Source organism: Procambarus clarkii, chromosome 22 (assembly GCF_040958095.1).
Source record: "Procambarus clarkii isolate CNS0578487 chromosome 22, FALCON_Pclarkii_2.0, whole genome shotgun sequence".
NCBI lineage: Eukaryota > Metazoa > Arthropoda > Malacostraca > Decapoda > Cambaridae > Procambarus > Procambarus clarkii.
The window spans coordinates 16,862,450-16,878,537 of NC_091171.1; the positions used below are offsets into that span (position 1 = coordinate 16,862,450).

Genomic DNA, 16,088 nt, shown 5'->3' on the forward strand with positions numbered 1-16,088 from the left:
GTATCTGTTGTCTCTTGGGGCTCATTGTGGGTTCTACGGGTGTATCTGTTGTCTCTTGGGGCTCATTGTGGGTTCTACGTGTGTATCTGTCGTCTCTTGGGGCTCACTGTGGGTTCTGTGTATGTATCGTATGTATCTGTTGTCTCTTGGGGCTCATTGTGGGTTCTACGGGGTGTATCTGTTGTCTCTTGGGGCTCATTGTGGGTTCTACGGATGTATCTGTTGTCTCTTGGGGCTCATTGTGGGTTCTACGGGTGTATCTGTTGTCTCTTGAGGCTCATTGTGGGTTCTACGGGTGTATCTGTTGTCTCTTGGGGCTCATTGTGGGTTCTACGGGTGTATCTGTTGTCTCTTGGGGCTCATTGTGGGTTCTACGGGTGTATCTGTCGTCTCTTGGGGCTCATTGTGGGTTCTACGGGGTGTATCTGTTGTCTCTTGGGGCTCATTGTGGGTTCTACGGGTGTATCTGTTGTCTCTTGGGGCTCATTGTGGGTTCTACGGGGTGTATCTGTTGTCTCTTGGGGCTCATTGTGGGTTCTACCGGTGTATCTGTCGCTTCGCGGGTCTCTGTCGTTTCTTATTTCTCTCTCTTGTTACTCTGTGATCTTTGTAGTTTCTCCTTGCTATTAACTTTCACCTTTCTCCCTCGACTCTTGGAGGTTCTTGGCCTAGAGCTTCTCGCGAACTGTTGTTCTCTCACCGTTAACAGCGTAATCATCTATACAATAAAAGATAAGATAATTGTGCGAGAGACTTGGGCCACTTACGTCGGGAGATGTGACGTTTGATTAGCACAATAGAAAACCTATTGCAACTGCAGGAAAAAGTATAGGCTGGATAACAAGATCTTTCTAAACAAGACTTGCTGGGCCAATTATGATAATTACAAAACATTTGTACTCTTAGACTCTAATATTGTTGTTCACTAACAACCCTCATTTGCGCCTGGCAAGATTGCCGACTAATAGACACGTAGAGGACATTCATTGCTCGCTTCCACTGGATTGTACCTGGATGGGGTTCTGGGAGTTCTTCTACTCTCCAAGCCCGGCTTGAGGCCAGGCTTGACTTGTGAGCATTTGGTCCAACAGGCGGTTGCTTGGAGCGGCCCGCAGGTCCAAGTAGTAACCACAGCCCGGTTGGTCCGGCACTTCGTGAAGAAAATTATCAAGTTTTCTCTTGAAGATGTCCACGGTTGTTCCGGCAATATTTCTTATGCTCGCTGGGAGGATGTTGAACAACCGCGGACCTCTGATGTTTATACAGTGTTCTCTGATTGTGCCTATGGCACCTCTGCTCTTCACTGGTTCTATTCTGCATTTCCTTCCATATAGTTCATTCCAATATGTTGTTATTTTACTGTGTAGATTTGGGACCTGGCCCTCCAGTATTTTCCATGTGTATATCATTTGGTACCATGTCTCTTGTCTAGGGAGAGCTACGAGACGGTCCCAATAGTTTAGGTGCTTTGTCGTGTCTGTGTGTGCCGTATATGTTCTCTGTACTCCCTCTATTTCAGCAATTTCTCCTCTTCTGAATGGGAAGGTGAGTATAGAGCAGTACTCAAGAAGGGACAGCACAAGTGACTTGAAGAGTACAACCATTGTGATGGGATCCCTGGATTTAAAAGTCCTCGTAATCCATCCTATCATTTTGCTGGATGACGCAATATTTGCTTGGTTATGCTCCGGGTAGATGGGACCCGTTAGCCTGGGAAGGCAGCTCGTTAAGGGAAAGGAAAACCCTGATTCTAAACCTCCGCTGCCTCGCGGCCATACACCTATTTTGGGAAAGGCTTCAGGAGTCAACGTCGAGGAAAAATCCCGAGTTGAAGCCCCTAAGGCAGTTCGTTGTCGATTTCGACCTCGTTCTGGCAGCTCTTGCAACGGTGCTGGAACCATGTGTATTGGCATTTGCCTTTCCATTGGATAATTTCAGCAACGTGGAGAGGGGGGACCTGCTGCATGGGTAACAGCTTCTCCTCCATATCGACCTACCCAGGCTTTGCGTCCTGGAGAGCAACCAGAGCACAACTCCATAGTCTCCCGAGACTGAAGGATGCCTACTATGCTCCCTAAACGTTAGATCAATATCATTATTCCCAAATCCTTCACATACTGGTTTCCTACTATGGTAATATTTGATTGTGTGTTGTACCCTGTATTATGTTTAAGGTCCTCATTTTTACCGTACCTGAGTACCTGGAATTTATTACCGTTAAACTGTTATTTTCTGCTGCCCAGTCGTAAACTTTAGAAATATCCGCCTGTAGTTTGTCAATGTCTTCAATGGAAGTAATTTTCATTTTCATGCTTATTTTGTGTCATCTGCAAAAGATGATACGAAGCTGTGACTTATTTTGTTTATATCTAATATAAGAACAAGGAGCTATTACGATCGCCTTCAAAACCTCAAATTACACTCCAAAGTTACCACGTTCTCTTGACCTGCCACAGCTTAAACAAAAAATTACAAAATGATAACCTAACCAGAAATGCGCAAACCCAAGCCACCCACCTAACCCAACCAACAAGAGCACTAATAACGGGGATACTTGAGCCGCTAATTGTCATAGTGCTTTATAATTTGTACTCTTTGAGGTTACACAAAACGCCCAGAATAAGACGTACTAGTTAAGAGGGAGGGTTGAAGGCAACTAGGTGAGAAACACCCATCATAGTCTATACAAGCAAAATATTTTAGTAGTTAGTGTCGATTATTCACGCTGGTATGGTTGTCTCGGCAAGATGGGCCGATCTGGGGGCCAGATTCACGAAGCAGTTACGCAAAGCACTTACGAACCTGTACATCTTTTCTCAATCTTTGGCGGCATTGTTTACAATTAGTAAACAGTTAATGAGCTCCGAAGCACCAGGAGGCTGTTTATAACAATAACAACAGTTGATTGCGAAGTTTTCATGCTTGTAAACTGTTTAATAAATGTAACCAAAGCCGTCAAAGATTGAGGAAAGATGTGCACGTTCGTAAGTACTTGCGTAACTGCTTCGTGAATCTGGCCCCCTGGTTCCTGCTGAAGAAGTTAAGATTGGACAAAATTAAGGTTAGTTCAGGAACGACCTGGAAAGGGCTGACTGTTCATGATGCTGTGGGAAATATGTCTCTATTGTCTACAGTCTTGTCAATACCCTTACCTTTCAGTTACCTTGCGTTGATCTCGGGGGGGGGGGGGGGTCTAGGTCCCCGCGGCCCGGTCACTACATGAGCAGGCCTGTTTGGTCGTCTGGTCAACCAGACTGTTGGACGCGGCTGCTCGCAGCCTGACGTTTGAATGGTTGATCGGGTATCCTTTGGAGGTGTTTATCGAGTTCTCCCTCGAACACTGTGAAGGACTCAATAAACAAACCAAACAACTAATCAGAAAATGATTCCTGCGTTAATTAATTGTATTGTTTTTAGCCGTAAACCCTAAATTCACGAAATCCGTTAGGCCTAGGCTACTTGCTCGTCAGATATAATAACAGTTCGTTGAACTGAATGCTGACTGCTGACGCAGATGTAGAGTTAGAAATACACTTCCTGGATGTTATCTTGAGGTTATCTTGAGATGATTTCGGGGCTTTTTAGTGCCCCCGCGGCCCGGTCCTCGACCAGGCCTCCACCCCCAGGAAGCAGTCCGTGACAGCTGACTAACACCCAGGTACCTATTTTACTGCTAGGTAACAGGGGCATAGGGTGAAAGAAACTCTGCCCATTGTTTCTCGCCGGCGCCTGGGATCGAACCCAGGACCACAGGATCACAAGTCCAGCGTGCTGTCAGCTCGGCCGACCGGCTCCGGATGTACTGTATCGTCTGAAACGGCTTTTGTGGGAGTTGAAGAATCTAGTTAAGATTGTAGGCAAGATTACCAGGTGACTGGTGGAATTAACCTAACCTGCTGTAGTCAGTCAATATACATCACAGAATAAAACGAACGATTCTTCGCGGCAGGGGATCGTATTCCAGGGACCATAGGATTAAGGACTTGCCCGAAACGCTACGCGTACTAGTGGCTGTACAAGAATGTAACAACTCTTGTATATATCTCAAAAAAAAAAAAAAAAAAAAAAATGTAATAGCTGCATATTCATCCGATTCTAAAGTCGTCAGTCATAAGGATTGATAAACAAAAAACTGTGTAGGCCCCACCAGGTTTAATATTATCATAAACCAGCAAGCGTGAACACATTCCACAGCCATTATGATTGTCTTAAACCAACACTAGACTTGCTTTAAGTAAGAGTGAGTTACTATACTTATAACACCCTATGTCATTATAGGACACGAGGTCATCATTATAGTACCTCAGGTCATCATTATAGTCACTAGAGCACCTCAGGTCATCATTAAAGTGATGACCAAACCACACACACGAGAAAGTTAAGAAAGGACATCATTTCGGTGCGTCCTGGACCATTAACAAGTCGTGTAATAGAAGAGAGAGAGAGAGAGAGAGAGACGGACAGGTCAATAAATACGGTAAGGGAGTGAGATAAGAGGCGAGGAGCAGGTAAGAGAAAGAGGGACGAATAAGATGAAAAGTAAGAATACCTTTCATCCTAGGATGAAAGGCATTCATCCCACTCATAGAACAGGATGAAGGTAAAAGAGGAGGTAAAACTAAGAGGAAGGTAAAACTAAGAAGAAGAATAGGCAAGAGCAAAGCTCAAGTTAGATCCCGTTTGTTAAGAAGGTTAGAACATTTAAGAATATCCTGTGAAAGGTAAGAATCAACAGCAACAAAGCCAGGACTCAGGTTCATGTTGGGATTGTAACTATGAGGTGTGAAGGATAGATGAAATTCTTTATGTAATAATCTAAGATGAGGTCTGATAAAGACCTTTTGTGCCCTCTGTAATGCTTTTGCGCTACCGCTCACAGGATGAGTATCGGGTGCACAATAAACTAGTCACCTCCGGCGCCAATAATCAAAATCAAATGTTGGGTAGGGTGTGTATCAGAGCCGGCTCGACAAGACGGCGTCTGTGTAGAGTAGAGGCAGGACAGATCATTTTAGACATTGACCAATAGGATTAGTCCCCTTAACATGACCAATAGGATTAGTCCCCTTAACATGACAAAAAGAGAGCATTGTTTGAGTCTGCAGACTGAACTCTTTATTTTACGTTCTTTGAGACACAAATGGAAGCGATTAAGTTCCTTGCATTGAGTGTACGGTCAGTTTCCCCAAGGTATTGGAGAGGACAAGACGGAAATGGAGTAGACACCAGCGTCATTAGCAGCAGCAGCAGCAGCAGCAGCAGGAGGCAAGCAAGCAAGCAAGCAAGCAAGCAAGCAAGCAAGCAAGCAAGCAGCAAGCAGCAGGAGGAGGAGGAGGAGGAGGAGGAGGGTGAACCAGATTACTACCAACAGTGTTAGTTTGTCTGAAGGTGAGGCTTTACATCAAGAGGATGAAGGGTGGTAGTTTTTTTTTTGTTAGTTCCGATACGAAGAGAAGGCTGAACACATGCGGAGCCTTTAGTGAAGTTCACATCATTTTCTGATGTGTGGTCATCATACCTTCAGTCACGTTATTGTGACGCATTATCTTCATGTGGATCATTATTATTAGAGCACCACGGGACACGGTGATAGTGAACGAAACAGGAGTTTACACTGTTACACACTGAGATCACACTAACGTGATGCATCAAATGAACAAATCCACAAGGGCCGTGACGAGGATTCGAACCTGCGTCCGGGAGCATGCCTTGTGGATTTGTTCAGGAGTTTACGCTGTTTACACTTGGCGGTCTACGGGAGCCACACTCAGCCGGTGGGCACTAAAGTGGTCTGCTGTTTGAGGCGCCACTTCTTTTGACTCCCCCTCCCTTTTCCCCTCCATAAAAGTCAGGTAGACCAACTCTGCGCCGTTTTACTACTTGTGCCCGTAATTAACGGCAGCACGCTGAGCTGGCACTCCCCCTTGGCACCTGTAACGGTGCCAAGGGGGGGGGGGGAGTGGAGCACTCGTGGACCTTGTGTACCCCCTCCCCCCCCACACACACACACACTGAACCTCACAACCCTGGAAAACAGAAGAGTAAGGGGAAGACATGATAACCACCTACAATATTCTCAGGGGAATTGACAGGGTGGACAAGGACAAACTCTTTAGCACGGGTGGGACACGAACAAGGGGACACAGGTGGAAACTTAGTACTCACATGAGCCACAGAGACATTAGAAAGAATTTGTTCAGTGTCAGAGTAGTTAACAAATGGAATGCATTAAATAATGATGTAAATGAGGAACTTTGACGAAACACACGGTACAGGACACAATCAGACCTACGCATAGAAGGAAAGTAACATGTAAGACATCTGAGAATTATGATGTCTGAGAATCTGACATTTAGTGAACATAACCTAGCAAATATAGCGGCGGCCAGGAAAATGATTGGATGGATTATGAGAACATTCAAATCCAAAGCAATGGTAATACTATTTAAGCCACTGGTGCTGCTCCGTCTCGAGTAGTGCTCAGTACTCGCTTCCCTGTTCAGAGCAGGGGAGATAGGTGAATTAGAGGAAATACAGAAAACATATACTGCAAACATAGAGACAATAAAACATTTAAATTATTGGGTCCGTCTCAAAGATCTCAAAATGTACTCTCTGGAAAGGCGACGAGAGAGGTATAAAATAATATATTCATGGAAGATAGGCCAGGTCCCAAATTCGCACAGATGAATAACATACTGGAGCGAATGGTATGGAAGGAAATGCAGAATAGAAACTGTGAGGAGAAGAGGTGCCGTAGGCACCATAGTGCCATAGAGCACCACTGTCTTAACATCAGGGGTCCATTGATGTTCAACACCCTACCAACAAGCATTAGAAATATTGCCAGAATCAAGGTGAGTGTATTAAAGAGGCACTTGTACAGGTTCTTGCAAGAAGTGCCGGACCAACAAGGCTGTAGTGGATATGTGGGGCCTGTGGGTCGCTCCAAGCAACAGCCTGTTGGACCAAGTTTTCACTAGTCGAGCCTGGCCTCAGGCCGGGCTCGGGGAGTAGAAGAACAACGGAAACCCTCTCCAGGTAACGGTATCACGCTTGAGACGTCAACGTGTGATCATATCCAAAGAAATATAATCTCAAAAACATTTTTTTTAGCCCTAAAACATGCATTCAAATATCACTGACTCTTTCTGGGTGCTATTACTGTCATACTGTAGTGTGTGACCCCCGCGCGTGCGTGCGTGTGTGTGTGGGGGGGGGTCATACTGTAGTGTGTGACCCCCGTGCGTGCGTGTGTGTGTGTGTGTGGGGGGGGGTCATACTGTAGTGTGTGACCCCCGCGCGTGTGTGTGTGTGTGTGGGGGGGGGGGGGTCATACTGTAGTGTGTGACCCCCGCGCGTGCGTGTGTGTGTGTGTGGGGGGGGGGTCATACTGTAGTGTGTGACCCCCGTGCGTGTGTGTGTGGGGGGGGGTCATACTGTAGTGTGTGACCCCCGTGCGTGCGTGTGTGTGTGTGTGGGAGGGGGGGGTCATACTGTAGTGTGTGACCCCCGTGCGTGTGTGTGTGTGTGGGGGGGGGGTCATACTGTAGTGTGTGACCCCCGCGCGTGCGTGTGTGTGTGGGGGGGGGGTCATACTGTAGTGTGTGACCCCCGCGCGTGCGTGTGTGTGTGTGTGGGGGGGGGGGTCATACTGTAGTGTGTGACCCCCGTGCGTGTGTGTGTGTGTGGGGGGGGGGTCATACTGTAGTGTGTGACCCCCGTGCGTGTGTGTGTGTGGGGGGGGGTCATACTGTAGTGTGTGACCCCCGTGCGTGTGTGTGTGTGTGGGGGGGGGGTCATACTGTAGTGTGTGACCCCCGTGCGTGTGTGTGTGTATGTGGGGGGGTCATACTGTAGTGTGTGACCCCCGTGCGTGTGTGTGTGTGTGGGGGGGGGGTCATACTGTAGTGTGTGACCCCCGCGCGTGCGTGTGTGTGTGTGGGGGGGGGTCATACTGTAGTGTGTGACCCCCGCGCGTGCGTGTGTGTGTGTGTGTGTGGGGGGGGGTCATACTGTAGTGTGTGACCCCCGTGCGTGTGTGTGTGTGTGTGGGGGGGGGTCATACTGTAGTGTGTGACCCCCGCGCGTGCGTGTGTGTGTGTGTGTGTGTGTGGGGGGGGTCATACTGTAGTGTGTGACCCCCGCGCGTGCGTGTGTGTGTGTGGGGGGGGGGTCATACTGTAGTGTGTGTGGGGGGGGGGGGTCATACTGTAGTGTGTGACCCCCGCGCGTGTGTGTGTGTGTGGGGGGGGGGTCATACTGTAGTGTGTGACCCCCGCGCGTGCGTGCGTGTGTATGTGGGGGGGGGTCATACTGTAGTGTGTGACCCCCGTGCGTGCGTGTGTGTGGGGGGGGGGGTCATACTGTAGTGTGTGACCCCCGCGCGTGCGTGTGTGTGTGGGGGGGGTCATACTGTAGTGTGTGACCCCCGTGCGTGCGTGTGTGTGTGTGTGTGTGTGGGGGGGGGTCATACTGTAGTGTGTGACCCCCGTGCGTGCGTGTGTGTGTGTGTGTGGGGGGGGTCATACTGTAGTGTGTGACCCCCGCGCGTGCGTGTGTGTGTGTGTGTGGGGGGGGGTCATACTGTAGTGTGTGACCCCCGTGCGTGTGGGGGAGGGGGTTATACTGTAGTGTGCGACCCCCCCCCCCCCCCCCGGCGCGTGTGGGAGTATGTTCAATTTCCAGTATGTTTCTTTTGACAAGAAACAAATACATCTCAAAGGGTTAGAATAGCTTAGGCTATTTCTACCCCCCCCCCACCACCACCACCAGGGAGTATGTGCCGTGAGGGTATTGTTATCCCGTGTTGGACTGGAGACCCTCCAAGACTGTTATCAGCCTCGATAACCGGCCACACCAAGCTCGGGTCTAATCTCTAGGGAACTGGTAAGCTGATAAGGCAAGACTTTTCTGGTTAGCGCGCTCTCTTCCTTGACATTAAATTATCTGTGGTGTAGGTAGCTTGAAGTTGTTTATAGGGTTCTGTCTCCCGTCTGTGGTGTGTGTGTGTGGGGGGGAGGGGGGTCCTGTCTCCCGTCTGTGGTGTGTGTGTGTGGGGGGGAGGGGGGTCCTGTCTCCCGTCTGTGGTGTGTGTGGGGGGGGGGGGGGTTCTGTCTCCCGTCTGTGGTGTGTGTGTGTGTGGGGGGGGGGGGTCCTGTCTCCCGTCTTTGGTGAGTGTGTGGGGGGGTCCTGTCTCCCGTCTGTGGTGTGTGTGGGGGGGGGGTCCTGTCTTCTGTCTGTGGTGTGTGTGTGTGTGGGGGGGGGTCCTGTCTCCCGTCTGTGGTGTGTGTGTGGGGGGGGTCCTGTCTCCCGTCTGTGGTGTGTGTGGGGGGGGGTTCCTGTCTCCCGTCTGTGGTGTGTGTGGGGGGGGGGGTTCCTGTCTCCCGTCTGTGGTGTGTGTGTGTGTGGGGGGGGGGGAGGTCCTGTCTTCTGTCTGTGGTGTGTGTGTGTGTGGGGGGGTCCTGTCTCCCGTCTGTGGTGTGTGTGTGGGGGGGGGTCCTGTCTCCCGTCTGTGGTGTGTGGGGGGTTGGGTCCTGTCTTCTGTCTGTGGTGTGAGGGGGTTGGGTTCTGTCTCCCGTCTGTGGTGTGTGGGGGGTTGGGTCCTGTCTTCCACCTGTGGTGTGGGGATTGGGTTCTGTCTCCCGTCTGTGGTGTGTGGGGGGTTGGGTCCTGTCTTCCACCTGTGGTGTGGAGATTGGGTTCTGTCTCCCGTCTGTGGTGTGTGGGGGGTTGGGTCCTGTCTTCCACCTGTGGTGTGGGGATTGGGTTCTGTCTCCCGTCTGTGGTGTGTCGGGGGTTGGGTCCTGTCTTCCACCTGTGGTGTGGGGATTGGGTCCTGTCTCCCGTCTGTGGTGTGTGGGGTTTGGGTCCTGTCTCCCGTCTGTGGTGTGTGGGGGTTGGGTCCTGTCTCCCGTCTGTGGTGTGTGGGGGTTGGGTCCTGTCTCCCGTCTGTGGTGTGTGGGGGTTGGGTCCTGTCTCCCGTCTGTGGTGTGTGGGGGTTGGGTCCTGTCTCCCGTCTGTGGTGTGTGGGGGTTGGGTCCTGTCTCCCGTCTGTGGTGTGTGGGGGTTGGGTCCTGTCTCCCGTCTGTGGTGTGTGGGGGTTGGGTCCTGCCTCCCACCTGTGGTGTGTGGGGGTTGGGTCCTGTCTCCCGTCTGTGGTGTGTGGGGGTTGGGTCCTGTCTCCCGTCTGTGGTGTGTGGGGGTTGGGTCCTGCCTCCCACCTGTGGTGTGTGGGGGTTGGGTCCTGTCTCCCACCTGTGGTGTGGGGGTTGGGTCCTGCCTCCCACCTGTGGTGTGGGGGTTGGGTCCTGCCTCCCACCTGTGGTGTGGGGGTTGGGTCCTGCCACCCACCTGTGGTGTGTGGGGGTTGGGTCCTGCCACCCACCTGTGGTGTGTGGGGGTTGGGTCCTGCCACCATATATACGTAATAGTCAACAAATTAAAATCCGGACCATCAACCTTAAAGAGCTCAGTCCCTCAGGGTACTGTGCTTGCTCCAGTACTTTTCTCTATCATATCGGACATAGACAAGGACACAAACTATAGTACCGTATCATCCTTGGCAGATAACACTATGATTTTTGAGAGAGTAGACAACACAGAGGACACAGCTAACCTCATGTCTGATGTAAATCAGAACTTTCAGTGGGCCACAGATAATATGATGATTAATGAACATAAGTTCCAGCTTCTGCGCTATGGAAAAAAACTAAAATCACAGTCTCCGTGGTGTAGTGGTAAGACACTCGCCTGGCGTTCCGCGAGCGCTATGTCATGGGTTCGTATCCTGGCCGGGGAGGATTTACTGGGCGCAAATCCTTAACTGTAGCCTCTGTTTAACGCAACAGTAAAATGTGTACTTGGATGAAAAAACGATTCTTCGCGGCAGGGGATCGTATTCCAGGGACCATAGGATTAAGGACTTGCCCGAAACGCTACGCGTACTAGTGGCTGTACAAGAATGTAACAACTCTTGTATATATCTCAAAAAAAAAAAAAAACTAAAATATAATATCGGAAACCATATATAAAACGCAGTCAAAACATACAGTGGCGCGAAAAAGTAATGTTAAAGGATCTAATAGTAATCATGTCAGAAGACCTTACCTTTAAGGAATACGATAAAGTAGTTGTCACGGCTGCAAGAAAATTGACAGGTTGGATAAAAAGAACCCTTCAAAGGGGGGAGATGACATACCACTGATACTTGTCAAGATCATTGCAACACCAAGCTCTCATACTTGTGAGAGCTTGGTGCTGTCTAGGGTGGAATTAATATTGTTGCACACTAATTGCCTCATTTAATGCTGGGGAAACTGGAGCCCTACTGACCTGGAGAGCGTGCAGAGATGCTTTACTGCTAGAATCCACTCAATAAAACCTCTATATTATTTGGATCGGTTAAATTTTGTTTAATCTGTATTCTCTTGAGCGCAGGCGGGAGAGATACATAATAATTTATACGTGGAAAATATTAGAGGGGCTGGTCCCAAACCTGCACACAGAAATAACACCACATGAGACCAGGAGGCATGGCAGGATGTGCAGAATACCCCCGTTGAAGAGCAGAGGCGCAACAGGTACTCTGAGAGAGAACTCTATCAACATCAGAGGCCCGAGACTGTTCAACACGCTTCCACTACACATAAGGGGCATAACTGGCCGACCCCTCACAGTGTTCAAGAGAGAACTGGATAAGCACAAAAAAGGATACCTGATCAGCCAGTCTGTGAATCGTGGGTCAGGCTGTTAGCACAACTTGTCCTCCTACAAAGAACGTTTTCATGACGTTGGGAAACCTTAGGAGGACCGACTGGCCAGCAGCCGCGTCCAACAGCCTGGTTGACCAGTCCAGCAACCAGGAGGCCTCGTCAGAGACCGGGCCGCGAGGACCTTGGCCCCGCGGAATCACCGCAACGGTAACTGCCTCCCCTGGACGACACCCCCCCCCCTCCACCATTTCATCCCTCAAGGCTCACTAGTAATCCTCTCAAAGCTGGTCCCACAAGGGCTCTTGCAGTCGTAAATGGACAAGTGGTTTTGGAGAGAAATGACATATCATTGTAATTCCACGAGTAAAGTTGACAGTTCGTGTGAATTCAAGTAAATTTGTATAAACACACTTGGGATCTCAAGTGGATATTTCAGTCGCAGAATCTCTCAAGTTAACACTCGAGGGCCTTCTTAAAGCTTTTATATATGTACTTACTCATGTGTAATTCGGCAGCTAATTTATGTGATGTTTGGTCCGGGAGCGGAGGGGCAGTTAGGACCATAATGGTGGTTTGCGGAGGTGGTAGTGTGTCGAGGATGATAACCAGGATGGGGTAGGTTGTTGTTGTTTAAGATTCAGCTACTGAGAACAAAAAGTTCTAAGTAGCACGGGCTATGGAGAGCCCGTAGTGGACTCACCTGGCACAGGAGCGGGGCTGATGTGTGTGTGTGTGATGGGGTAGGATTGCTGAGTGCTCAGTTGGTTCAAGCGGCGGCTGGGCACCACTCCGCACTAAATTCCTAGCTCCTGGTCCCCGCATCTTTCTAAATGCTATAGTTGAGTGGTTGTCAAACTCTCTCTCTCTCTACTGTCAATGTCTTTCTTCTCATACAGCGCCCTTGTTAATGGCTCCTCCCAACATTCTAGATTAAAACAAATTGAGCAACATTCATTTTATTGTTGCTATTATGTTATTTGTTTCTTTGAGTAGGATACATTAATCATTATTAATGGAACCAAAGAAATAATACACATTCCTAGATTAGTCGGTAATAAAATCAGCTGCCTGAATTTGTAAATATATTCAGTTAAATATATATATATAATATATATATATATATATATATATATATATATATATATATATATATATATATATATATATATATATATATATGAGTTTTCAGTTAAATATATATATATATGTATGTCCGGCCCGGCCCCGATCGAGGACCGGGCCGCTGGGACGCGTAAGCCCCGAAATCATCTCAAGGTAACCTCAAGATAACCGCATTTGAAAGTGTGCCAGACCTCTTCTGAGTGTGTGTGTGTGTGTGTGTGTGTGTGTGTGTGTGTGTGTGTGTGTGTGTGTGTGTGTGTGTGTGTGTGTGTGTGTGTAGGCGCACACGCAGCCTCATCTAAGCGCGCGCGCACGAGGTTCTTAAATGCTGCGTGTTTGTCCAACACAACAAAATATCTATTTCTCGGATAAAATTGCAGTTATACTTAACGTTTGCAAACATTGATCGTGTCAACTTGCAACATTCGAGATAGTGGCAACGATTTTGATTTGTGTGAAGGAAACGAAAGCTTAGCTTAGCTGTGCTCACCTAGTTGTGCTCCCCTGGGTTGAGCTTTGGCTCTTTGGTCCTGCCTCTCAAGCCTCAAGTTCCAGCTGTAACTTTCAAGCTTGACGAGGTCCTATCTGTTGTGGGGTAATATTTCCCACCTATAAACATAAATAACTGCCTAATAAATGTACTTAATAATACACAACTACAATGATTCGTCCTCTGTTTGAAGTCTATAACCCTAATTATAAATTACTAATACTTAAAGCGAGTTAATTTGAGGATTATTCCTGTTATTAAAATGTGAAATTATAATTATATTATTACTGGACTGACCCGACCATTGTGATGTCAGCTAGTTCCATGTCGCCGCGAGGTTTGGGTGACTGAACTAGTTCTCTTTCATTCTCGTTAGTGAACTAAATTGTGGAGATTAAAAATAACATGTTATATATTAAACAGATGAATATATTTAATCCGAATTCTGTAATATTTGAATAGTCCGACGCCCAGTTTAATAACTCTTGATACACGAATGTGTATGTGTGTGTGTGTGCGCGCGCGCGTGTGCGTGCGTGCGTGTGTGGAGAGAGAAGGTAAGTCATCTCCAGCGCGCGCGCGCGCGCGCGCACACACACACACACACGCACGCACACACGCACACACACACACACACACACACACACACACACACACACACACACACACACACGCACACGCACACGCACACACGCACACGCACACGCACACGCACACATACGCACACACAGTCATCACAATCATGCCACAACATCAAGGAGAATTGTGTTACCTGCATTCTTTAATCAAATCATTGTTGGATACTTATACCACAAAAGTGCTGTTACCTGGTTGATGGGGTTCTGGGAGTTCTTCTGTTGGCAGGAAGATATTAACAAACTGTTTCACTGACCCAGGCTATAAGAATTTCGCTCTCATTCTATTTATTGATCAGTGCTGTTTATGGTAGTGTGAAAGAAATCACTGAAGGCCCGTTGTGCAGCCCGTCCTCATAAGGTTTCCCACCAATAAGAAACTGTCGTTCTAAAGTGCCCCCTAACCTAACCTACCAGAGGATCCAAAACAGAAAACGGAACACTACGTCAATTTCGGGAGCCGCTACCATTTTCTAGTACGACGATTTTGGGCTGTTGTTGTTAAAGATTCACTACCTGGAATAAAGTTCCAAGTAGCACGGGCTATGTTGAGCCCGTAGTGGACTTTTGATGATTTTGGGCCTTGTGTAAAGTATACGTCAAAATGCGACGCTCTATTAAGAGGACAGGTTGTGTTATGAGGCTGCGACCCGCCAAACACTAGTAAGTATGCCGCTTAAAAAATAAAAATTAATTTAAAATCACCAGTGAGAATGTTGATGTAAATTGTACATTTCTCGCATTAATTGTACATTGCCGGCTGGTGGAGTGCCCTTTTTTTTTTTTTATTAACATATTAGGTACATCTGCATTAGTGCAGCTACCCTAGACTATATGAAGTGGAGTACAGTGTCAAAAAAAAAAAAAAAGCTAACTAGGTGATGCTAAAAAATCCCCATCACACAGGATGGTTAGTCATACAGAGGCATGTGATAAGCGGTCTGCACTGGCAGACTCCGGATGCATTTTGAGGATATCAACACCACAAGATTGAATAAGGTAGCAGTGGTAATACAAGTCCCCATCTCGCAGGATGGTTAGTCATACAGAACCATGTGTTTAATAGCCTGCACTGGCAAATTTTGGGTATACTGTGAGGATATCTTCAAGAATACGAGAGTGAATAAAGTAATTGCAAAGCTCCAGGTACCTCATGCCAACTGGTCTGAAAGGTCTAATAACTGGGCATTCAGTGATGTAGTGTGGGCGATCGTGGCGTAGTTCCTGCTCACAGAGTTTGCGACTGGAGTGCTCAGGATTGGGAGACCCGTCACCTGCAGCCACCTGCCACAGGTAACGGTAACCCAACCTGATCCTTGCAACCACTGTGTCGCACAGTCTAGTGGACGTTTTGTGCTGTCCATAGATGTAGGTTTCAAATCTGAACAAATCATAGCTTTTTATACTAGTACTTTCAGATGGAGTGCCCAGTTGAGACGACCCTGAAGCGTGGCCATTAACCACGTGACGACGCTAGCCACAGGCCGAGGTGTACAGAATTGATGGCAATAAATACTCCCACAATTTAATGAGCCATATTACCAGCTAAGAACGTTGTATTATTAAACCCATTCAGATAGTACAGGGATTTCAAATAATTTAATGAATTAATTCACATTAGCCCTTAACATAATTGTAAATATTAATGCCAATGCCTGATAGGAGGGTAGAAATAGCCTACGCTACTCTATAATTTTAAGATGTATTTTTATAGTCTCAATAAACGTACTTGAACTTGACAATGTTTGTTCTGTCTGAATTCTAACTAACACACTAACCGTCCGTCACTGTCCTCCCACGATGGGAATTGTGAGGAAAATTAAATTAACTGTTATACAGTTCATTCTAACTTAAATAACAAATATTTAAATATCAGAGTCCACTCACTAAAAATAAAATAAATATATTAACAGCCACACAATCCAACATTACATGACTGTCTTCGCCGACGAGTTACGTTTCATGTATTTGCCATTTGTCTGCAGAATCGAGTTATATTAGCTCTTGGATCCCGCCTTTCTAACCAATCTATTTTTCCTGTTATGTCTACTACTTATATTTTCTCTCTAACACACCCCCAGGAAGCAGCCCGTAGCAGCTGTCTAACTCCCAGGTACCTATTTATTG

The 16,088-nt window shown here is 47.7% G+C and overlaps 1 protein-coding gene across 1 annotated transcript in view; it reads left to right on the forward strand.

Moving 5' to 3' along the window:
• The window catches only part of LOC138367424 (uncharacterized), a 46,420-nt gene that overhangs the window by 16,850 nt on the left and 13,482 nt on the right, over positions 1 to 16,088 (forward strand). The window contains exon 2 of the mRNA XM_069329073.1: positions 5,181 to 5,372. Coding sequence (XP_069185174.1) covers positions 5,181 to 5,372 — 192 coding nt within the window. The remainder of the gene's footprint in view (positions 1 to 5,180; positions 5,373 to 16,088) is intronic.